Genomic DNA, 18429 nt, shown 5'->3' with positions numbered 1-18429 from the left:
ACAGGGCTGGACCTCATGGCTGGCCCCAACCATCAGCTGTCCTGAGAATGGCTTTCCGTGGTTTCCCATTCTCCTGCACTAAGGCGGAATGCTGGGACAGTTCCTAGTATAGGCCACGGCCGCCAACCCCCTCACCTTCTCTGAGCATCTCAGTCACCGTCTAAGAGGCCCGCCTCCCCCTTCAGGGGAGAATGACAACATTTTAGTTAGTTAGTTTCCAGTTAGAGCCTTAAGGGCAAAACGGGAGACAAGCTCCCAATGTTTAATGCTTCAATAAAACATAACAGTTCACTCACCCAGCGTCACACGATGCACAAATCCAGTTAGTCAGGATTAAAATGAACATGCACAAGGCACACACGTCTGCCGAAGGCTCTTCACACAAGACCGCTATCAAAGCTGGACTTACTTGAGAGGGAAATAATTGGCATATTTATAGCAGCACAGATGGAATGTCCTCAAACAGCGGAGGCATGGAGCAGCTACAAGAAAGTTCGATGACGTAAGTAGTCGCATATCAGAGAAGCCGATGAAAGCTCAGCATGGTTAGTAGGTTGCTGGGAGGCAAAGATGGTAGTTGCATGAAAGTGTTGAGCAGGTAAAGAATTATTTTCCTTGCTATTTTAGGGAGCACGTTACACTGGGGTTTAGAACTATGATGAAAAATTCCTCCTCACTCCCTGATTTTCTTTCTTTTATCTTATTATCTCCTTTTTAAATATTTCTTCTCCCTGTTTGTGAGGGTTGCTGGACACTCCCACAAACATTCTGGTGGGTGCTCATGCACTGCAGCACCCCTGGAGTTGGCACCCCTGACTGGCAGTACTTGTTAGCCCACATTTATAATCTGTTACTTTATAGGCATGGAGCAGCTTTTAAGGTGAATCGCAGTCCAGTTTTGACATCGTGTCTCCTAGTAGGTTCCACCACCATTGTCAATACTAAAGTGAATTATGGTAATACCAAATATATATATATATATATATATATTACACAAGGGATTATTATGCCAAGAAACAAGAGAGAATTTTTCCAGCTGTGCACCTAATGTCTATTACATACTTTATCACATGATGAGCTATGGATTCTTCTCTCCAAAAAACCACCGAACTTGACTAGGACTTATAACATGATTGATCTAGTACATACAAGGTAGAGAAATGAGCAACAAATTTTATGAACTTGTGAAGTTTAAAATTTGAATTTAGTCCATTTAATATAACCAAGACATAATGATTGGTAAAACTTCTTTCAGTTGTAGTCATTTTCTGCATATTTTTGAATCACTTTCATTTATGCACTTATCCTCAGTTATCTCTAATTGCTAATTGTCTACTATCCTTTTTTTTTCTTTGTTTAATAACAGCTGTCCACATCCAGTAGGCCTTACTATTTCTTCATTTTGAAGGGATTTTGTACCATTATATTTCTTTGTTGCAGGTGAGCCACAGATGTCAGTTAGAACAAGGTGGATATCTTGTACTGCCTACGACATTTGAGTCTGGTCAAGAATCAAACTTCACGTTGCGAGTCTACTCAAGTAAACCCTTAAAACTTAAGTGAGTGCAAGTATCATAGTCATTTACTGTAATAAACTGAAGGCAAAGAGTTCTGTTATTGCTAGTAAATTTCTTAAATAGGAGGATGCTGTGATTATCTAGAAATGTATTCAAAAAGTATGTTTTCTATGGAGGTAACTAAACATATTTAATGAGTTTATGAAGGAGATCAATGTATCCTTAATTTTTTTTTTTCGTGATTTAAGTTGCTTTCCAGCTATCTTAAAATACTGCCTGAGTAGATGCTGTCTTCCTATGAGGTGAAGAATTCAACCAAATGACTCTGTTGATGATATCATCCAAATATATTCTATTCAACGTATTCTACCTACAAGGATCAAAACAAGTGGAATTTGCGACATGTTATGTCCAGTGTCTGATAAGATGCCATGGTCAGTCTTGCACAACTTTCTGCAGGTGACCAAAGACATGTGGGGCCCTACATTGCCTTGGTGAAATCCAACCTCTTTTTGTTTTGTGCTTTTTTCCATTAAACACACACACACACTCACACTCATACTCACACTCACACTCTCTCTCTCTCACTCTCACTCTCTCCCCCCCATCTCTCTCTCTCTCTCTCTCATTTACTCTAAGTCTTTTATCAGAATTATTTAATCTATAAAATCACATGCAACTGTATCTATTATTCACATTGTTGTATTACACACTTTGCGAAGTCTGAAATAGCTTTTCTTTATTTGTACTGAATCTGTTTCATGTTTTTGTGACCAATTCTACAGTATGTCAACATGCAGCATTAATTTTTAAAAAACAGACAATCAGAACTTGAATATTGCATCCTCAAGAGCATGGTGCAGTCCAATGGCTTCATTTACACTAATAGACATTTCACCATTTTGAGAGGAACTTATGTTTTTTAATTTTTTCTTTCAAGTGTTTAGGGTCTGCTGCTCCAGTTTTCATCCAATTCCTGTAATGCCTGAATAACATAGACAAAAAACAGAAAAGCACATTCCTTGAGTAGGCTATGTGCTGGCACCGGGTTTCACCATCTCCCTTCCTACTATCATATATCATGTCATTTATCTCATCTCATTAACTCCTCTGATGAGGTTGATGTGAGGAAGGGCATCTGGTCATAAAAACCCGCCATGACAGATTCATCTTGCCTCATACCTGACCCTGTAGAGAAATGGGACAAGGGTTGGACAGACACAGACAGGCGGACGAGTCAGAGCCACACAACCATTTATATTCTGTATACATCCCTAACTGGCATCTATGCTGATATTTGCCCACTTTATATTGCTCCACTTGTTCTAGTAGTATGTTGGTCAACCGAATGTCTTTGTCCGCCTTTTCAGTTAGGGACAGTTGTGAAAAAGGTCTACTTAGAATAGAATTCACTGTTTTATAAGAACTACACATTTACATATGTAGCCAACAGGTTGATCATAGCTACAAGTATATCTGTGATGTCCATTATGCGACTCTTTATTCCAAAACTGCACACACACTAAATACAGGGCACCAGGAAATGTTCTCCACAGTGCCTAGGTGCTGCTGTGCAGGTTTGCATCAGCAGTTAAGTTGGCAGCACGGCTGCTGCCGCTTGTATCAAAACAAACAGTAAACTTTGTACTCACCACAGCAATTCATAACAGATGCTAGAAGTGTTGTCCTTGTGTTCGAAGACAGACTTCAACACGTCTACACATATTGTCGCAGACTTTCACTTAAGTTTCTTGTGTAAAGGACTGCACATAATTAATGATATTCACTTTAAGTTCATCAGTCGTTTTTGGATTAGTTTTGTACACCTGCCTGTTCCTGGTACATCGTGGACTGAGCCAGTCACATGAAATTTACTTATCAAATCCTGAACGGTATCCTAGTTTGGACACTTTGAATTAAGAAACCGTGCCTGAAATTTTAGTTTAACATTTTCTGTAAAACGATTGCCTTCACGAAAATCATATTCCACCAAAAAAACTCTCTCTTCAGTAGTAAACATTGCTGCCTGTATTCTGTTGCACTATTTCAATAATCTATCTGAACGTTCGCTCACTGCAATACACACTAACAATTTCAACAGCCCACAGCTAACACATGTGGCTTTTCCTGTAGTGCTACCCTGTTGACCTTGGCCTGTCGGCGAGCGAGGGTGACAGATGTGGCACCATGCTGCCGACTAAACTGCTCGTGCTCCCTTACTCAGCAGCTCGCAGGCACTGCGGAGAACATTTCCTGGAGCCCGTTATTATGTAATAGGATATTGACTAATTTCATAAGCCAGCATAGCATGCTTGTCAAACTGCAGATGGCAGATTAGTTTGAAACACTTCTGACTTAGTGCAAACAGCCTTTGTATACTTCTGTTTGTAGCAGCTGGCTTCACCAATGACCAAATCTCCCGCTCTCTGCATGTTCAGAAATAGTAGGTTCTATACTGGCACAAACCAAACTTACCCAAGAAAGAGGCTCAGCTTGACCAGCCAGTAAGAAGCCTACCAAAGGAAGCGAACTACGCGTCAGATGAAAATGTTGCCCCACTAGTTGCATGCTGTGCCAAGTACCGAAATTGAGTGCATTATCATTTGCAGTGTTACTACTTGTAAAACCATGCAATAATGCAATAATGATTATTTAGCTGGAGGGACCCTGTCCCCTGCACTTTATAGCCAGCTGCTATTGGTACTTTAAAAAATTAGTAAAGTCTTACCGTCATATGCACAAGATGTGCGGAATAAAGTAGTTTGTTCTCTCCTGGCCTGTACAACCTGTTGTACTTGCCTGGGTATCATATCAAACACTGCTTCAATGTTAGATCATTCTCTTCATGTAGTAGAGTCTTCTTCAAACTGTTCTCTGTTTACTCTATGCACATCAGAAATACTATGCAATTTATTGGAACAACACATTTCCTTCTCACATGCCAAAAGTGCCCTCTTCAAACTCCCTAACTGTACAACTGTATTAAATGCTGATGTAACAGCATTAACACCTTCAATGGAATACAGTAGTCTCAATTATCCGACCTAAACGGGACCTGAAGTACGTCGGATCACCGAAAATGTTGGATAATACAGAATAGCATTGAAAATGAACTGAAGCAAACAGGAAGGCTGTACTGTATTACTATGTTTTACGGTACTCTATTTATTGACCTTTAAATTCAATTGTACAGTAGATGCAGTACTGAATGAAAACATTCCAAATGTCTTACAAAAAGAAACTTGTCAATAATGTCTGCTTGGCTGCTGATTCACGTTTTGTTGCTGCGAGATCCCGCCATCGATGATAATCTTTCACTGTGAGTCATCGTTTTCTCCTTTTGTTCCACAGTGCCTCGTTCTTCATCCTCATTTTCGTTAGCATTCACAAAACCAATAATATCAAGGTCAGTTAGTTCAAACAGCTGATCTTGTGCACACTACTGACTCACATCTTGAGTCGCAGCATCCTCACAGCCAGGAATGCAATTCAGTAAGGGAACAATGTTTTCCATGTCTTCTTGTACCACCACCTCTCGATGTTCAACCTCACTCAACAATATGTTCCTTACTTTCTAACGTCGATGTTTCAACTTTTTCCCAAGACTTCGCTATCCAGTATGCCACGTCTTTCATGTTGTTTAGCTTTAACTTTTCTATCATGTCCTTGCCATTGACCATTTTCTCTATCAGGGATGAAAGAAGTTTCCGCCGATATTTCCTCTTTGATGTTTCCAGTACACCTTGGTCCATGGGCGGCATAATGACGTCACGTTAGGAGGGAGGAACATGACTTTGATGTCACCATTTCTAAGTTGCTCTTCATTTGGGTGTGATGGAGTGTTGTCTAGTAGAAGAAGAGCTTGTCTAGGGAGATTGTTTGAAGCTAGAAATGTTTCTACATCTGGAACAAACTGTGTAAAGAACAGTCTTTTAAGAAGTCAGCAGACATCCAGGCAGCCTTCTGATTCATGTAACGGACTGGAAGAGCATTAACAGAAATATTTTTAAATGCCCTAGGCTTCTTTGCTTTACTGATCATAAGCAATTTTGCTTTTAAGTTCCCAGTAATATTACTACAGGCAAGAACAGTAACTCTTTCCTTACTACATTGTAGCCAGGTGCAGACGTCTTGGTTTGGGCTGCGAGAGTTTTGATGGCAGAATCTTGAAATTCAGCCCAGTCTCATCACAATTAAAAATCTGATCACCGGTTAATCTTACAGCAAGAATTATTTCTTGAAATTCCTTTTTTAAATTTCACAACCTCATCGGATTTAGCTGACAGTTTTTTTCCCACAGATATTAAGCTGCCCAATGCCGTACCATTTTTTTTCCAGCGATCAAGCCACCCAGCACTGGTAGTAAAATTAGGGTCCCCGTCATTAAACTCCTTCTGGAAATACACTGCCATTTCTTAAAGAATGAACCAATGAAATAGTGCTTCACTTACTTTTTCGTACTCACATTTTTCATCATTTTTTAAATTTTCAGTGCTTCACTTGTTGCTCTGGTAGAGCACCACTTTTCAATTTCTTCCCTCTTATGTTTTCAGTCTCCCTCAGTAACACGTCCAACACCATAATCTGAAGCCACTTTTTTGAAGAGTTTCCCCTTTGTCAAGTCTCTTTAACCCACTCAACTTGTCTTCCACAGAAACAATTACTTTCTTCTGTTTACTTGCCATACTCACAGAGGATATGAAAACTATAACATCCGCACCCAACCATTACTACACTGAACAATCCTACTGCATGACTGCCAGTGCTTTTCCCACGGTCGCACCCTCCACACCGGGTGTCCCAAAATTGCCTCCACCTAAAGTTCAAATTAAGCCTACCAGTGTCGGATAACACAGAATGTCGGATAAGCGAAGGTTGGTTGAGCGAGACTCTACTGTACTGGTAAACAGGCACTGACAATTGACTCAAAACAACATTATGCTGTACTGTATTCATTCAAGTATGTACTTCATGTTATGTAACTTTGAATTGTCTGTCCTGCCTGGAGAATGATAAGAATAATTCAAAAGTGAGGTTCCCTGTTTTAGTGCTCAAAGAGAAAGGGCTGGAACTCGCTCCAACTTACGTATCCGATCATTTGTACCCAAGGTTACTACACCAGTAGATGGTGCACAGGTGCACAAGCCGATGTAATAGAACATTGGCACAGGGATAGTTGAAAAATGGTGAAGATACTCAGTGAGTGGTTGTAGGAAGAAGTACACATAGTGATATAACCGTATAACCACATAACCACATAACCTATTAACCTGTCAACCTGTCCAACAATTGCAGAAGTGGTGCCATGATTCTGAAGAGGGTCAAATGGTTGTGAAAAATGAAAAGCAGAAAGGCTGCCTATCAATATCAGATGAATTCACTAATTTCATTGATGAAATGGTGCAGGAAGACATTTATGTGCGACTCTGAATCAGTTAGTAGTGTTCAACAAACAGGATGACACTTCCTATTGTCAAGGAAAGTAGACGCTCAGTTTATTCTTTGACAGATGCTTGAATACCATATCCATACTGTCAAAATGTAAAGGAGTGATGCTGAACGGTGTTCCTTATCTTCACCTCTTTTTACCTGTTCACCTACAAAATGTAGGGAAACTAACTTTTTAAATTTCTCCTATACAACTGGATAATGAGAAGTAATGCTAATCATTTTATTGGTGTGTGTGTTTTTTTTTTTTTTTTTTTTTTTTTTTTTTTTGTTATATGACATGAACAAAAACATGCAAGATAAATATGTATGAATTTAAAGGGGCACCAACAGGAGAAGCTTATAAGTCTGATGTGCCTATCCATTCTTCCATTCCATGGCTGTGGGTGTTACCAAAAAAAAAAATTGGATGAATTTCCCTGTTATGCTCTTCTATCACATTCAAATACAATGTGGTGAAGCGACTTGTGAGGGAGCACCATAGTTACATTGGGGAAAAGGTACTTTGACTCTATTTTCCAGTACTGAACTGAACATCAGCATTTGACAGCCAGACTATCTTCTGTAGATCTCCTGGAAAAATAGAATAGAACATGCAACATTATTTCATTGGTGCATCATAGTATAACAGTGTCCTGCTCAAATGTTTGTGAACAGAATGGACTTGTACTTTTATTACTGACTTTTATACCTTTCAGTATTCAATGTGCAAGTCTAACAGAGGGAATTAAGCAGCTCACAAAGTTCTGTTTGCAACTGTCACTGTAATTTCTTTCTACTTCATTTCCTACACTAATACTAAGTGTAACCCACATCTCTTAGCTTTAATCTCCAATTAGTAATATAATTGAAATCATTTTTCTTAAAGTGGAAATCAGTAAATAATATATTTCATGTTTCAGATTGTTGGACACTCATCCATCACTTGTCAAGTCTGCTATTGTCAAGGTAAGCATTTCATTTTACATCTTTTGATATATCTTTTTTATGGCCTGAAATAGTAGATGTGATAGGATTGTTGATTTGTGCTTCATGAAAATGAAAAACTGTTTGATAATTTGTTGTTTTGTAAAGACTTCAGAGGAATCCATACCTGTTCCGATAATAGAGGAAGGTGAGAATAATAATGCAGTAGCCTTTACCCACATCAAACGGGACCACTCCTTGAAACCGGCAATGATATTGGTTAGCACCCCAGCTCACTGGGATGCGGTACATACTAATTGCTAGTCATAAGTTGGTATTCATCCAGTGAGTTAGCTGTGACAAGTTGCCTGATAAAACCATCCTTTGTCATGGGTCTGTGGGTGCAACAATAGAAGTGACAGGAACAGTAAAACCACCAAATTTTTTTCTTCTCATTGGTCAGTACATATTAAACGTAGACATGCATGTTTGTTTTTTCACTGTTGTAAAATATGGACTGGTTTAGGTTTCCAAATCATTTAAGGACTTAGATTACGATAGTGGCTGATGTGCTTTATAGTTCCGTTTGGATGGCATTCGAAATAATAATGTTTTACAGAAAAGGAAGGAACCACAGTCCAGGAATGTTGACACTCTTGATCCAAGTAATATCAAATTGGAGGGGTCTACCAGTGCCATACTGTTCCTGGTGCCAAAAAAAAAAAAAAAAAAAAAAAGTTAAAAAATTTCCTTTTTTAGGACAGGGTGAGCTTTGAACACAATATACTCCAATCATACTTTTGTATTCCACATTTTAACTAGCAATATTTTCTTTTGTTTATTCAGAGTGTTCAATCCCCAGACAAGGGTAGGAGATAGGGATCTGCGCTCAGACGGCCTTCATTTAAACCGCAGTGGTACATATAAGTTAGGAAATTTGTTTGGAAGGGTAATAGGGAGGTACATTCAGGGAAACGGGATGGCCTAGGGAGCGGTCATAAGGGAACAGGGAACTGGAAATCAAGTAGGGATGACATAAAATTGTTAGTGTTGAACTGTAGAAGTATTGTAAAGAAAGGAATAGAATTAAGTAATTTAATAGATATATATTTACCAGATATTGTAATAGGAGTTGAATCATGGCTGAGAAATGATATAATGGATGCAGAAATTTTCTCACGTCACTGGAGTGTGTATCGTAGAGATAGGATAGGAATGGTGGGAGGGGAGTGTTCATTCTTTCTGATTATATTAGACATGTTTGTGAAATTAATAACTGGTTCGATAGAAGGCAATTCGGTTTTAGGAAAGATTATTCCACTGAAGCTCAACTTGTAGGATTCCAGCAAGTTATAGCAGATATCTTGGATTCTGGAGGTCAAATGGACTGTATCACGATTGACCTGTCTAAAGCATTTGATAGGGTGGATCATGGGAGACTACTGGCAAAAATGAGTGCAATTGGACTAGACAAAAGAGTGACTGAATGGGTTGCTATATTTCTAGAAAATAGATCTCAGAGAGTTAGAGTAGGTGAAGTTTTGTCTGACCCTGTAATAGTTGAGAGGGGAGTTCCTCAGGGCAGTGTTATCGGACCTTTATGTTTTCTTATATATATAAATGATATGAGTAAAGGAGTGGAATCGGAGGTAAGGCTTTTTGCGGATGATGTTATTCTCTATAGAGTGATAAATAAGTTACAAGATTGTGAGCAACTGCAACGTGATCTCGAAAATGTTGTGAGATGGACAGCAGGCAATGGTATGTTGATAAACGGGGTTAAAAGTCAGGTTGTGAGTTTCACAAATAGGAAAAGTCCTCTCAGTTTTAATTACTGCGTTGATGGGGTGAAAGTTCCTTTTGGGGATCATTGTAAGTATCTAGGTGTTAATATAAGGAAAGATCTTCATTGGGGTAATCACATAAATGGGATTGTAAATAAAGGGTACCGATCTCTGCACATGGTTATGAGGGTGTTTAGGGGTTGTAGTAAGGATGTAAAGGAGAGGGCATATAAGTCTCTGGTAAGACCCCAACTAGAGTATGGTTCCAGTGTATGGGACCCTCACCAGGATTACCTGATTCAAGAACTGGAAAAAATCCAATGAAAAGCAGCTCGATTTGTTCTGAGTGATTTCCGACAAAAGAGTAGCGTTACAAAAATGTTGCAATGTTTGGGTTGGGAAGAATTGAGAGAAAGAAGAAGAGCTGCTCGACTAAGTGGTATGTTCCGAGCTGTCAGCGGAGAGATGGCGTGGAATGACATTAGTAGACGAATAAGTTTGAAAGGCATTTATAAAAGTAGGAAAGATCACAATATGAAGATAAAGTTGGAATTCAAGAGGACAAACTGGGGCAAATATTCATTTATAGGAAGGGGAGTTAGGGATTGGAATAACTTACCAAGGGAGATGTTCAATAAATTTCCAATTTCTTTGAAATCATTTTGGAAAAGGCTAGGAAAGCAACAGATAGGGAATCTGCCACCTGGGCGACTGCCCTAAATGCAGATTAGTATTGATTGATTGATTGAAGAAAAATGAAAAAAAAAAAACAACTTTGAGCATGCACAATGTCAAAAGAAAGAAGAGGAATTGAAATTAATAATTACAAAAATGAGGGCTTCATTGAGATATATGTGAATCATCTTAAAAATGTATGAAAAAGGAATGCTAGGATGAAAAATAAGGCAACAACTATAGAAGCTTTATTTTGCAACCTGAAATCAAAAAGTTTTATTATAAATGAGTGCACGATTCAGTTTGCTGATATTTCAGGCGTTTATAAGGAATTACTTGTGAAACAGTGCAGTAAGGGCAAAGGTTATTCACCTCAGCTGATGTCATTTGCACTAACATTAGAATTCTACTGCCCCAAGGCATATTCTTACATCAGGAACATGTTCATTATCTGCTTACCCCACCCTAGAACTATTGCTAAATGGTACACATCTATAGATGCATCTCTTCACGGAAGCACTTTCCACTTTGAAAGAGGCTGACAGAGATTTTCCTCTTGTATGTTCTCCAGTTGTTGATAAGATGGCAGTTACCAAGTATGTTGAGCAGTATGCATGAAAAACCACAGGGTATGTTGATTTTAGATCTGTAGCAGATTGTGATAACAAGCAGGTGGCAGGAGACAATTCAATTTTTATGGTTGTTCCCATAAATATGCTTGGCATGTGCCTGTTGGTTACTTCCTTACGCAACACTGTTTTTAGTTATTCAATGCTTGTAAATTTTCAATGATGCCAAGGTTACTATAGTGTCACTGACATGTGATAGTTTGGTTAGTAATATAAGCATGGCTAATCAGTTAAGCTACAAGATCAAGCATGATGATGTGTCATCTTTTCCTCATCCCGTGACTAAATCTCAGAATAGTTTTTTCCTAGTTCCATGCAGCATGCCTAAACTAGTCCAAAATGCCTTGGGTGACAAGAAAATTCTGTATAACAAGGATGGACAAATTATGTCTTGTAACCACATCATACTTTTGCAGAAGCTACAAGAGAATGAAGGGCTGCATTTAGCTAATAAACTGTGGGGAACTTATGTCAACTACAAACTGCAGAAGGTGAATGTACAGCTAGCTGTTCAGTTTCTCAGCGAATCCATCACAGATGCTCTGCAATTTTGTCTAGAAACAAATATTGAAGGGTTTGAGAATGTGAAAGGGCTGACTGATCATTTTCCTTAAATTAGGTACTGTATTTAATAATTGTTCAATATTTTGAATTGATTCACAATGAAGTATTTATTTATTTTCCACCTAGTCGATACAATGATTGCCTAAGGCAATTTTTATTGGTCAAAAGTGGTACATGTTTCGTATATTATCAACATCTTCAGCCACATAACAATGTTTAGATGAAAAATATAAAATAGACAAAGTAATGCTTTAGAGGAAGTGTCCTTGAAATTAACATAAGATTGACAAGATTAAAACAAACAAATAACTCAAGAGAAAATATATAAATTATTTCTACAATAGAAAGCAGTCGTCAAGGAAACACTTGTACAATATTCCATAGAGAAATTGTCCTAATAAATATTCTTTTCTTAATAATCCATGAAAAAAGATCAATTTATAAATTAAAAATTATACAATTTATAAGTAATTATCGAAATGAAGAAATCCTGATATCACAGTGCGGCTCTTATTATTAATGTAGATGAAAATATAACTAATTCCTAGTTGTCAAATCTTATTAAGCCTGCTTTCCTTTGGAACAGTAACTCCTGTCATTCTTTCACAGTTTTGCGCCGGGTGTAATATTGATGATGCGTTCTTCCTTGTTCTTGCACCTGAGGAGGAGGAGGAGCGGGGGATATAGGTGTGTCAAGAACTTCCTTGCTGTCACCTATAGCTTCAACTGAGGAGGAATAAGTTGTAGGGCTATCTGTAGGTGGAGAAATTCCAATTCTTTTTTCTTGATCCTTCTCAAGCATTTTCAAATATACTAGAATTTGATAATATAATGGATTCTTATATTCTACAGCCTCATTAAGGTTATCATTTTTCTTTACAAGTTGGTCTAGATGAATGTACAGGTCTTCATATGTGTTCATTAAGCTGCCCTTTTTTAACTTTTTTATGATGGTCAGGTCTTGTTCTATGTTTGTAAATTTATAGAACAAGACCTGACCATCATAAAAAAGTTAAAAAAGGGCAGCTTAATGAACACATATGAAGACCTGTACATTCATCTAGACCAACTTGTAAAGAAAAATGATAACCTTAATGAGGCTGTAGAATATAAGAATCCATTATATTATCAAATTCTAGTATATTTGAAAATGCTTGAGAAGGATCAAGAAAAAAGAATTGGAATTTCTCCACCTACAGATAGCCCTACAACTTATTCCTCCTCAGTTGAAGCTATAGGTGACAGCAAGGAAGTTCTTGACACACCTATATCCCCCGCTCCTCCTCCTCCTCAGGTGCAAGAACAAGGAAGAACGCATCATCAATATTACACCCGGCGCAAAACTGTGAAAGAATGACAGGAGTTACTGTTCCAAAGGAAAGCAGGCTTAATAAGATTTGACAACTAGGAATTAGTTATATTTTCATCTACATTAATAATAAGAGCCGCACTGTGATATCAGGATTTCTTCATTTCGATAATTACTTATAAATTGTATAATTTTTAATTTATAAATTGATCTTTTTTCATGGATTATTAAGAAAAGAATATTTATTAGGACAATTTCTCTATGGAATATTGTACAAGTGTTTCCTTGACGACTGCTTTCTATTGTAGAAATAATTTATATATTTTCTCTTGAGTTATTTGTTTGTTTTAATCTTGTCAATCTTATGTTAATTTCAAGGACACTTCCTCTAAAGCATTACTTTGTCTATTTTATATTTTTCATCTAAACATTGTTATGTGGCTGAAGATGTTGATAATATACGAAACATGTACCACTTTTGACCAATAAAAATTGCCTTAGGCAATCATTGTATCGACTAGGTGGAAAATAAATAAATACTTCATTGTGAATCTATTGAAGTGCGATACGGACCATGAAGCTGATTTTATGTAATATTTTGAATTGTCGGAGTATCCTGCGAAAATATTCCAAACAGGTGAAGAACTCAAGCAACATAGCAGAAATAAGTTTTTTGCTCACTGTGATGACTATATCAGTAACTAACCTGAGAGATATATCTGGGACTCATATTTGCTCCAGTAGTTGAAAAACTGGATTTTTAGCTTCAGAGTATGTATGCAGAGTGCTATTGAGATGTATGATTACCTGGTCATCTGAAGACAACTGCTCAAGTATCTGCCATTTTACAGAGTGAGCCAAGGTAATATTGAAATTTTGTTTGGATACCTCTATTCTGGATTTGGATCCAACAACCAACATACAGCTAAACAGTTCATTTCAGCTGTCAAGAAAATACTGATTAACAAATAGGTAACTCCATGCACCTAGAGGATCAAACTTCCTAGCTCTAGAAGACATCTCTATTTTGACTTTCACAGAGAAGAAGGACCTGGTCCACGGAATAAATTCTTCGACTCCACGCTTTGACAGCACTGAATTTGGCATGAAAGTAACACTGAATTGAGTTGTCAGGAACTTTCCTGAAGTTATATCAATGGGCTTTCATCTGAGGTCGTGAAATACATCACTGGTGTTGTTGTGCTTTAAATTGAGTGGAAAATAGCATGTGAGAAATGCATTAGTTGTTCAAGAGAAGTTAAAAATTTGGGTGTTAACTGTCACCTAATTAGGATAAAGAATAGAGATGGTTTAGCTTTCCCATTGAAAGATGTTATTAGTGTGTGCAGGCAAGCTGAGAAAAGGATAAAGGAAGTGCAAAATTCTGCTAATAGAATGACTGGAAATATGCTGGACTTAATGACATTGGAAGTGCTAAAGGACTTTTTACATAATCTATTTTCACTGAGTTGACTGAATATTGTATTGAACAGTCTGTAGATGACAATCATGTCCTCTATCTGATTAGGCCAATATGTCAACTGTACTTCAACATTCAACTAAGGCACTTATTCACAGTGCAAAATGAGAAGATCCAGGGAATAAAAATTATATAATATTTCACTATCTTACACAGTTCAAAGGTCAGTAATGCTCACAACTGGACTGTAATTGTAATGTTTGTTCTTGTCCATTTGTGGTCTATGAGAGGCTTTAGTTTCTAATTTAAAAACTTCATGTTAATTCCGTATTGAACCGAGAATCTAATGGAAACAAGAGAGGTCCACCTATTCAATACCATATAATGTTATAAAATAAATTATAACATTTTATTATACTTAGTACCGGTTTCGATGCTGGTGTGCATCATCATCAGCCAAAAATAAGAAAAATATACATTGACAAGGTTACAAAAAGTATACACCAATTTTACAAAACTGGCAAGACTTAATTAAAAACAAGATCCATAAACATTAACTTATGACCTAAACCTAAAAATAGCACCAACTGTCTTAAAACTTTGATTATACATCCTCTTGACAAAAGTCCTCTGAATCTAAAAACATTAAACCATGTGCGAGCAAATTAAATTGAGCCGAGGATAAAAAAAAACCAATGCTTCATTATCATAAAATTCCAAGAGCATATTTTCTTATTTTGTAAGAACATGTGTATAAAAGGTTTTCTTGCTGAACATCCACAGAGTATTAAAGTAACAGGTGCAAGAATTAAGAAACCATTTTTCTATTGGTTAAAAATGGCTGTCATTAAAATAACATAACCAGTCAAAAGACGTAACAACTTCTAGTACTAAAAAAGAACAGAGAGAATTTCAGTGTTTTGCATAATAAAACATAGGTCTTCTCTAACTTAAAGAACGCGGCTGGATTCAGTCTGCTAAGTATTAAATAACAAGATATTTTTAAATGAAAAATGGCGGACGCCAGTTTCCAGGGTGCTGAACGATGTTTTCGGTTCAAATTGGGACCTGAAGCAAATAAAAAGATAGAAAAGAATGTCAAGAAAGGCTTTTATAAAAGCCCTTGTCGTAAGAATTAATGTGAATAAGACACTCACCTCTGGGAACGTATATATTATGTGTGTTTTCAGACGTTGTATTTTTCTTATTTTTGGCTGATGATGATGCACACCAGCATCAAAACTGGTACTAAGTATAATAAAATGTTATAATTTATCTTATAACATTGTATGGTATTGAATAGGTGGACCTCTCTTGTTTCCATTAGGCTTTAGTTTGATAAAATGTTTAGTATTATATATTATTATTTTGTGTACAGTGTAGCATTTTATAATTAGGTGCCTGGTGCTTGCAATAGGAAAAAAAAAAAAAAAAACCAGTTTTGACTGCTCTTTTGCTCATTGAGTAGAGCATGGTGGTGCTAAGAGGACATGGCCTCAAGGGCTTCCCTGCCCTGTGAAGTGAGCCCGCTTTTCCACAGGCCAGCAGCGACGAGGGCCCACTCCATTATTCTTCTCAACACCCTGTCATTATAATACCAATATAAATGGTCCATTATTGGACATTATAAATTTTCCAGCTAACTCATTCCTGGTTGCCACCATTTGAATCAAATTTCATCATAGCTCTGTTGACGAAAACATACTATCATCTGCCTTCAGATGACTTGTTGTGTAGGCTCTAGTGCGTATATACAGAAAATTAGTTCATGTAATCAGCCATATTGCAGAGATACTTAATGTTTCCTCTCTAGTCTCTAGACCTAATTACTGTATGCATAAAATCAAACTAACACAACTACTGTAACTTACTCAACTCGCATAATTTGATTTTGGATTTGCAATTTTCTGCTAATTACTTACACCAATGTAGTTTCCAAGTAAGTCTGCTTTCCTCAGGGGAAAGACACGAAATAATATCCTTTCTAGCTGATCTCTTTAGTTGTTGATCTGTTCCATTCCTGGCTGAACGAAACCAAAACCAAACCCCATGATGCAACAGCCCTTGAAGGGTCATGGCCTACCAAGCAACCGCTGCTCAGCCTGAAGGCCTGCAGATTATGAGGTTTCGTGTGGTCAGCACGATGAATCCTCTCGGCAGTTATTCTTGGCTCTCTAAACTGGGGCCAGCATCTTACCATCAGATGGCTCCTCAATTGTAATCATGTAGGCTGAGTGGACCTCGTACCAGCCCTCAGATCCAGGTAAAAATCCCTGACCTGGTTGGGAATCGAACCTGGGGCCTCCAGGTAAGAGGCAGTTACGATACCCCTATACCACGAGGCCAGCTATTCCTGGATGAGGTTGATGGTATTTGAGACAGTTCTGTCCAGCACTTTTAAGAAATACTACAGGATCTCTCAGTTATGGCAAATGTATACTGCGAATCGACCTCTTAGTTCTGTTTCCCTGATACAGGGTCAGGAAGGAGGTGAGATGAATTTATATGGCATGATTGAATGGCTGGATGCTCTTCCTGATGCCATTCTCAGTTGAGTTAATGAAGATGAAATGAGTGATGGTAAATTAAATTGGAGGTGGACAGAAGTGGCTGTGGTCTATGACTAGGAAATATCCCTACATTTTCCTGGAAGTGAATATGGGAAACCACAGAAAACCATTCTTAGCACAGCCGATGGTGGGATTCGGACCCACTTATCTCCCGAATGCAGAGCTTGGCTCCATAGCCATAGCTCATTAAGACACACAGCCACTCTTCTCGGTTCAACTATGGTAAATATGGTATTATTATTTGATTTCTTTACTAGTTTGTTCATGGTGAAGTCAGAGTGTAAAATATATATATATAGAAGTGAACAAATTTCTACTGCAGTGCTGCTTCAGTAAACTGTACAAGGCATCTGCTTGGGACTGATAATTTTAGTGTTTTCATTTGGGTTTGGTTGATTGGTCAATCCATCATTCAGTCACTACTCTTTTGATCAATCAAATTGTTATCTCCCTATTTCAGGAAGCTCTTCAACTGATAACTCTGGGTAAATTACTTGCCAACTTGCCATACTTACTTGGCTTTGGCAAAGCTATTTTGTTATGTAATTCACCAAAGACTCCAAATTAGAATGAAATGACATGTTGAATGTGGAAGGGGTAATATCGTTTCCTTCAAAATGGTAATTACAATAGAGAGCAGCAGCTATAAATATGTTTGGCTATCTATATTACATAAGCAAATTATTTTTGACATGAACATTTGTACAAATGGCAGAAAGTAATAAACTTCCACCATGATGGGTATTTTTGTACAGATTTATCCACTCATTTGAGAGAAATATAAGCCTACCAACAAACAGCAAAAAAAAGTAATAATTGTGTAAAACAAAATAAAACTGTAAAGATATCTATAGAATGTTCATGGTAACAGTCTGTCTGTGTTTGATGAGTTCAGTGATTGAAGATCCCTGTATATATAAATTAAACAAATTGGTTTTCTTTGGATGTAGTGACCTGAGTGGTTCTATTACAGACTTTGGTGTCATGTCTCTAGTCTGTAATGGTGATAACAATATCATGAGGCTATGAATTCCTTACTTCTCAGTAACGTAACAGACAAGTGAATGTGGCATCTACTACCTGCGTCTCACGAGAAGTCGTGGCAGCTTGTAGGTGCGGCACAAGTAACAGATACTACACTCTAAGTTACAAACAGACACTGCAAACTCTCTGAAACAGATGGATATTCACTATTAACTTGTCCATATGCAGTACTTATAGTATTCTAAATGTGTAGCTAAAGCGCAATTGCACTACCACTCGGAAGCTTCAGAACAGCACCTCATTTTACAAGAGTAATTGCGGATGGAAGAGATGTTTGCCATGCGTTCAGACTCGAGATAGGCGGATGGACATCAGCCATGGTTACCCCTCGTATCCCTTACCCTGCATCCATGCGACTTCTTGTCATGTGACCATAGTACTCTCTAATACTTCATTCTTTCTGTCTCAGAACCTTGGGTCCCATAGCACAGAGTAGGCAGTAGTTTAAACATCTGTGAGTAATGAATAACATGGGAGATTAGCAAGAGGGTGGAACATGCATTCTACCAGAGTTTAATAAACCTTGTCTGGAATAAGGAAGTACCAAGGAAGTTTAAAGAAAT

At 37.6% G+C, this 18429-nt stretch overlaps 1 protein-coding gene across 2 annotated transcripts in view; it reads left to right on the top strand.

Annotated features, from left to right (window-relative positions):
• CalpC (calpain-C) overlaps positions 1-18429 on the top strand; it is a 459003-nt gene that overhangs the window by 410916 nt on the left and 29658 nt on the right. For both annotated transcript variants that reach the window (XM_067135487.2, XM_067135486.2), the window contains 2 exons: positions 1441-1559; positions 7868-7913. In XM_067135487.2, coding sequence (XP_066991588.1) covers positions 1441-1559; positions 7868-7913 — 165 coding nt within the window. The remainder of the gene's footprint in view (positions 1-1440; positions 1560-7867; positions 7914-18429) is intronic.

This window comes from Anabrus simplex, chromosome 1 (genome assembly GCF_040414725.1).
Source record: "Anabrus simplex isolate iqAnaSimp1 chromosome 1, ASM4041472v1, whole genome shotgun sequence".
Lineage (NCBI taxonomy): Eukaryota > Metazoa > Arthropoda > Insecta > Orthoptera > Tettigoniidae > Anabrus > Anabrus simplex.
This window is presented reverse-complemented; position numbering and strand designations above follow the sequence as displayed.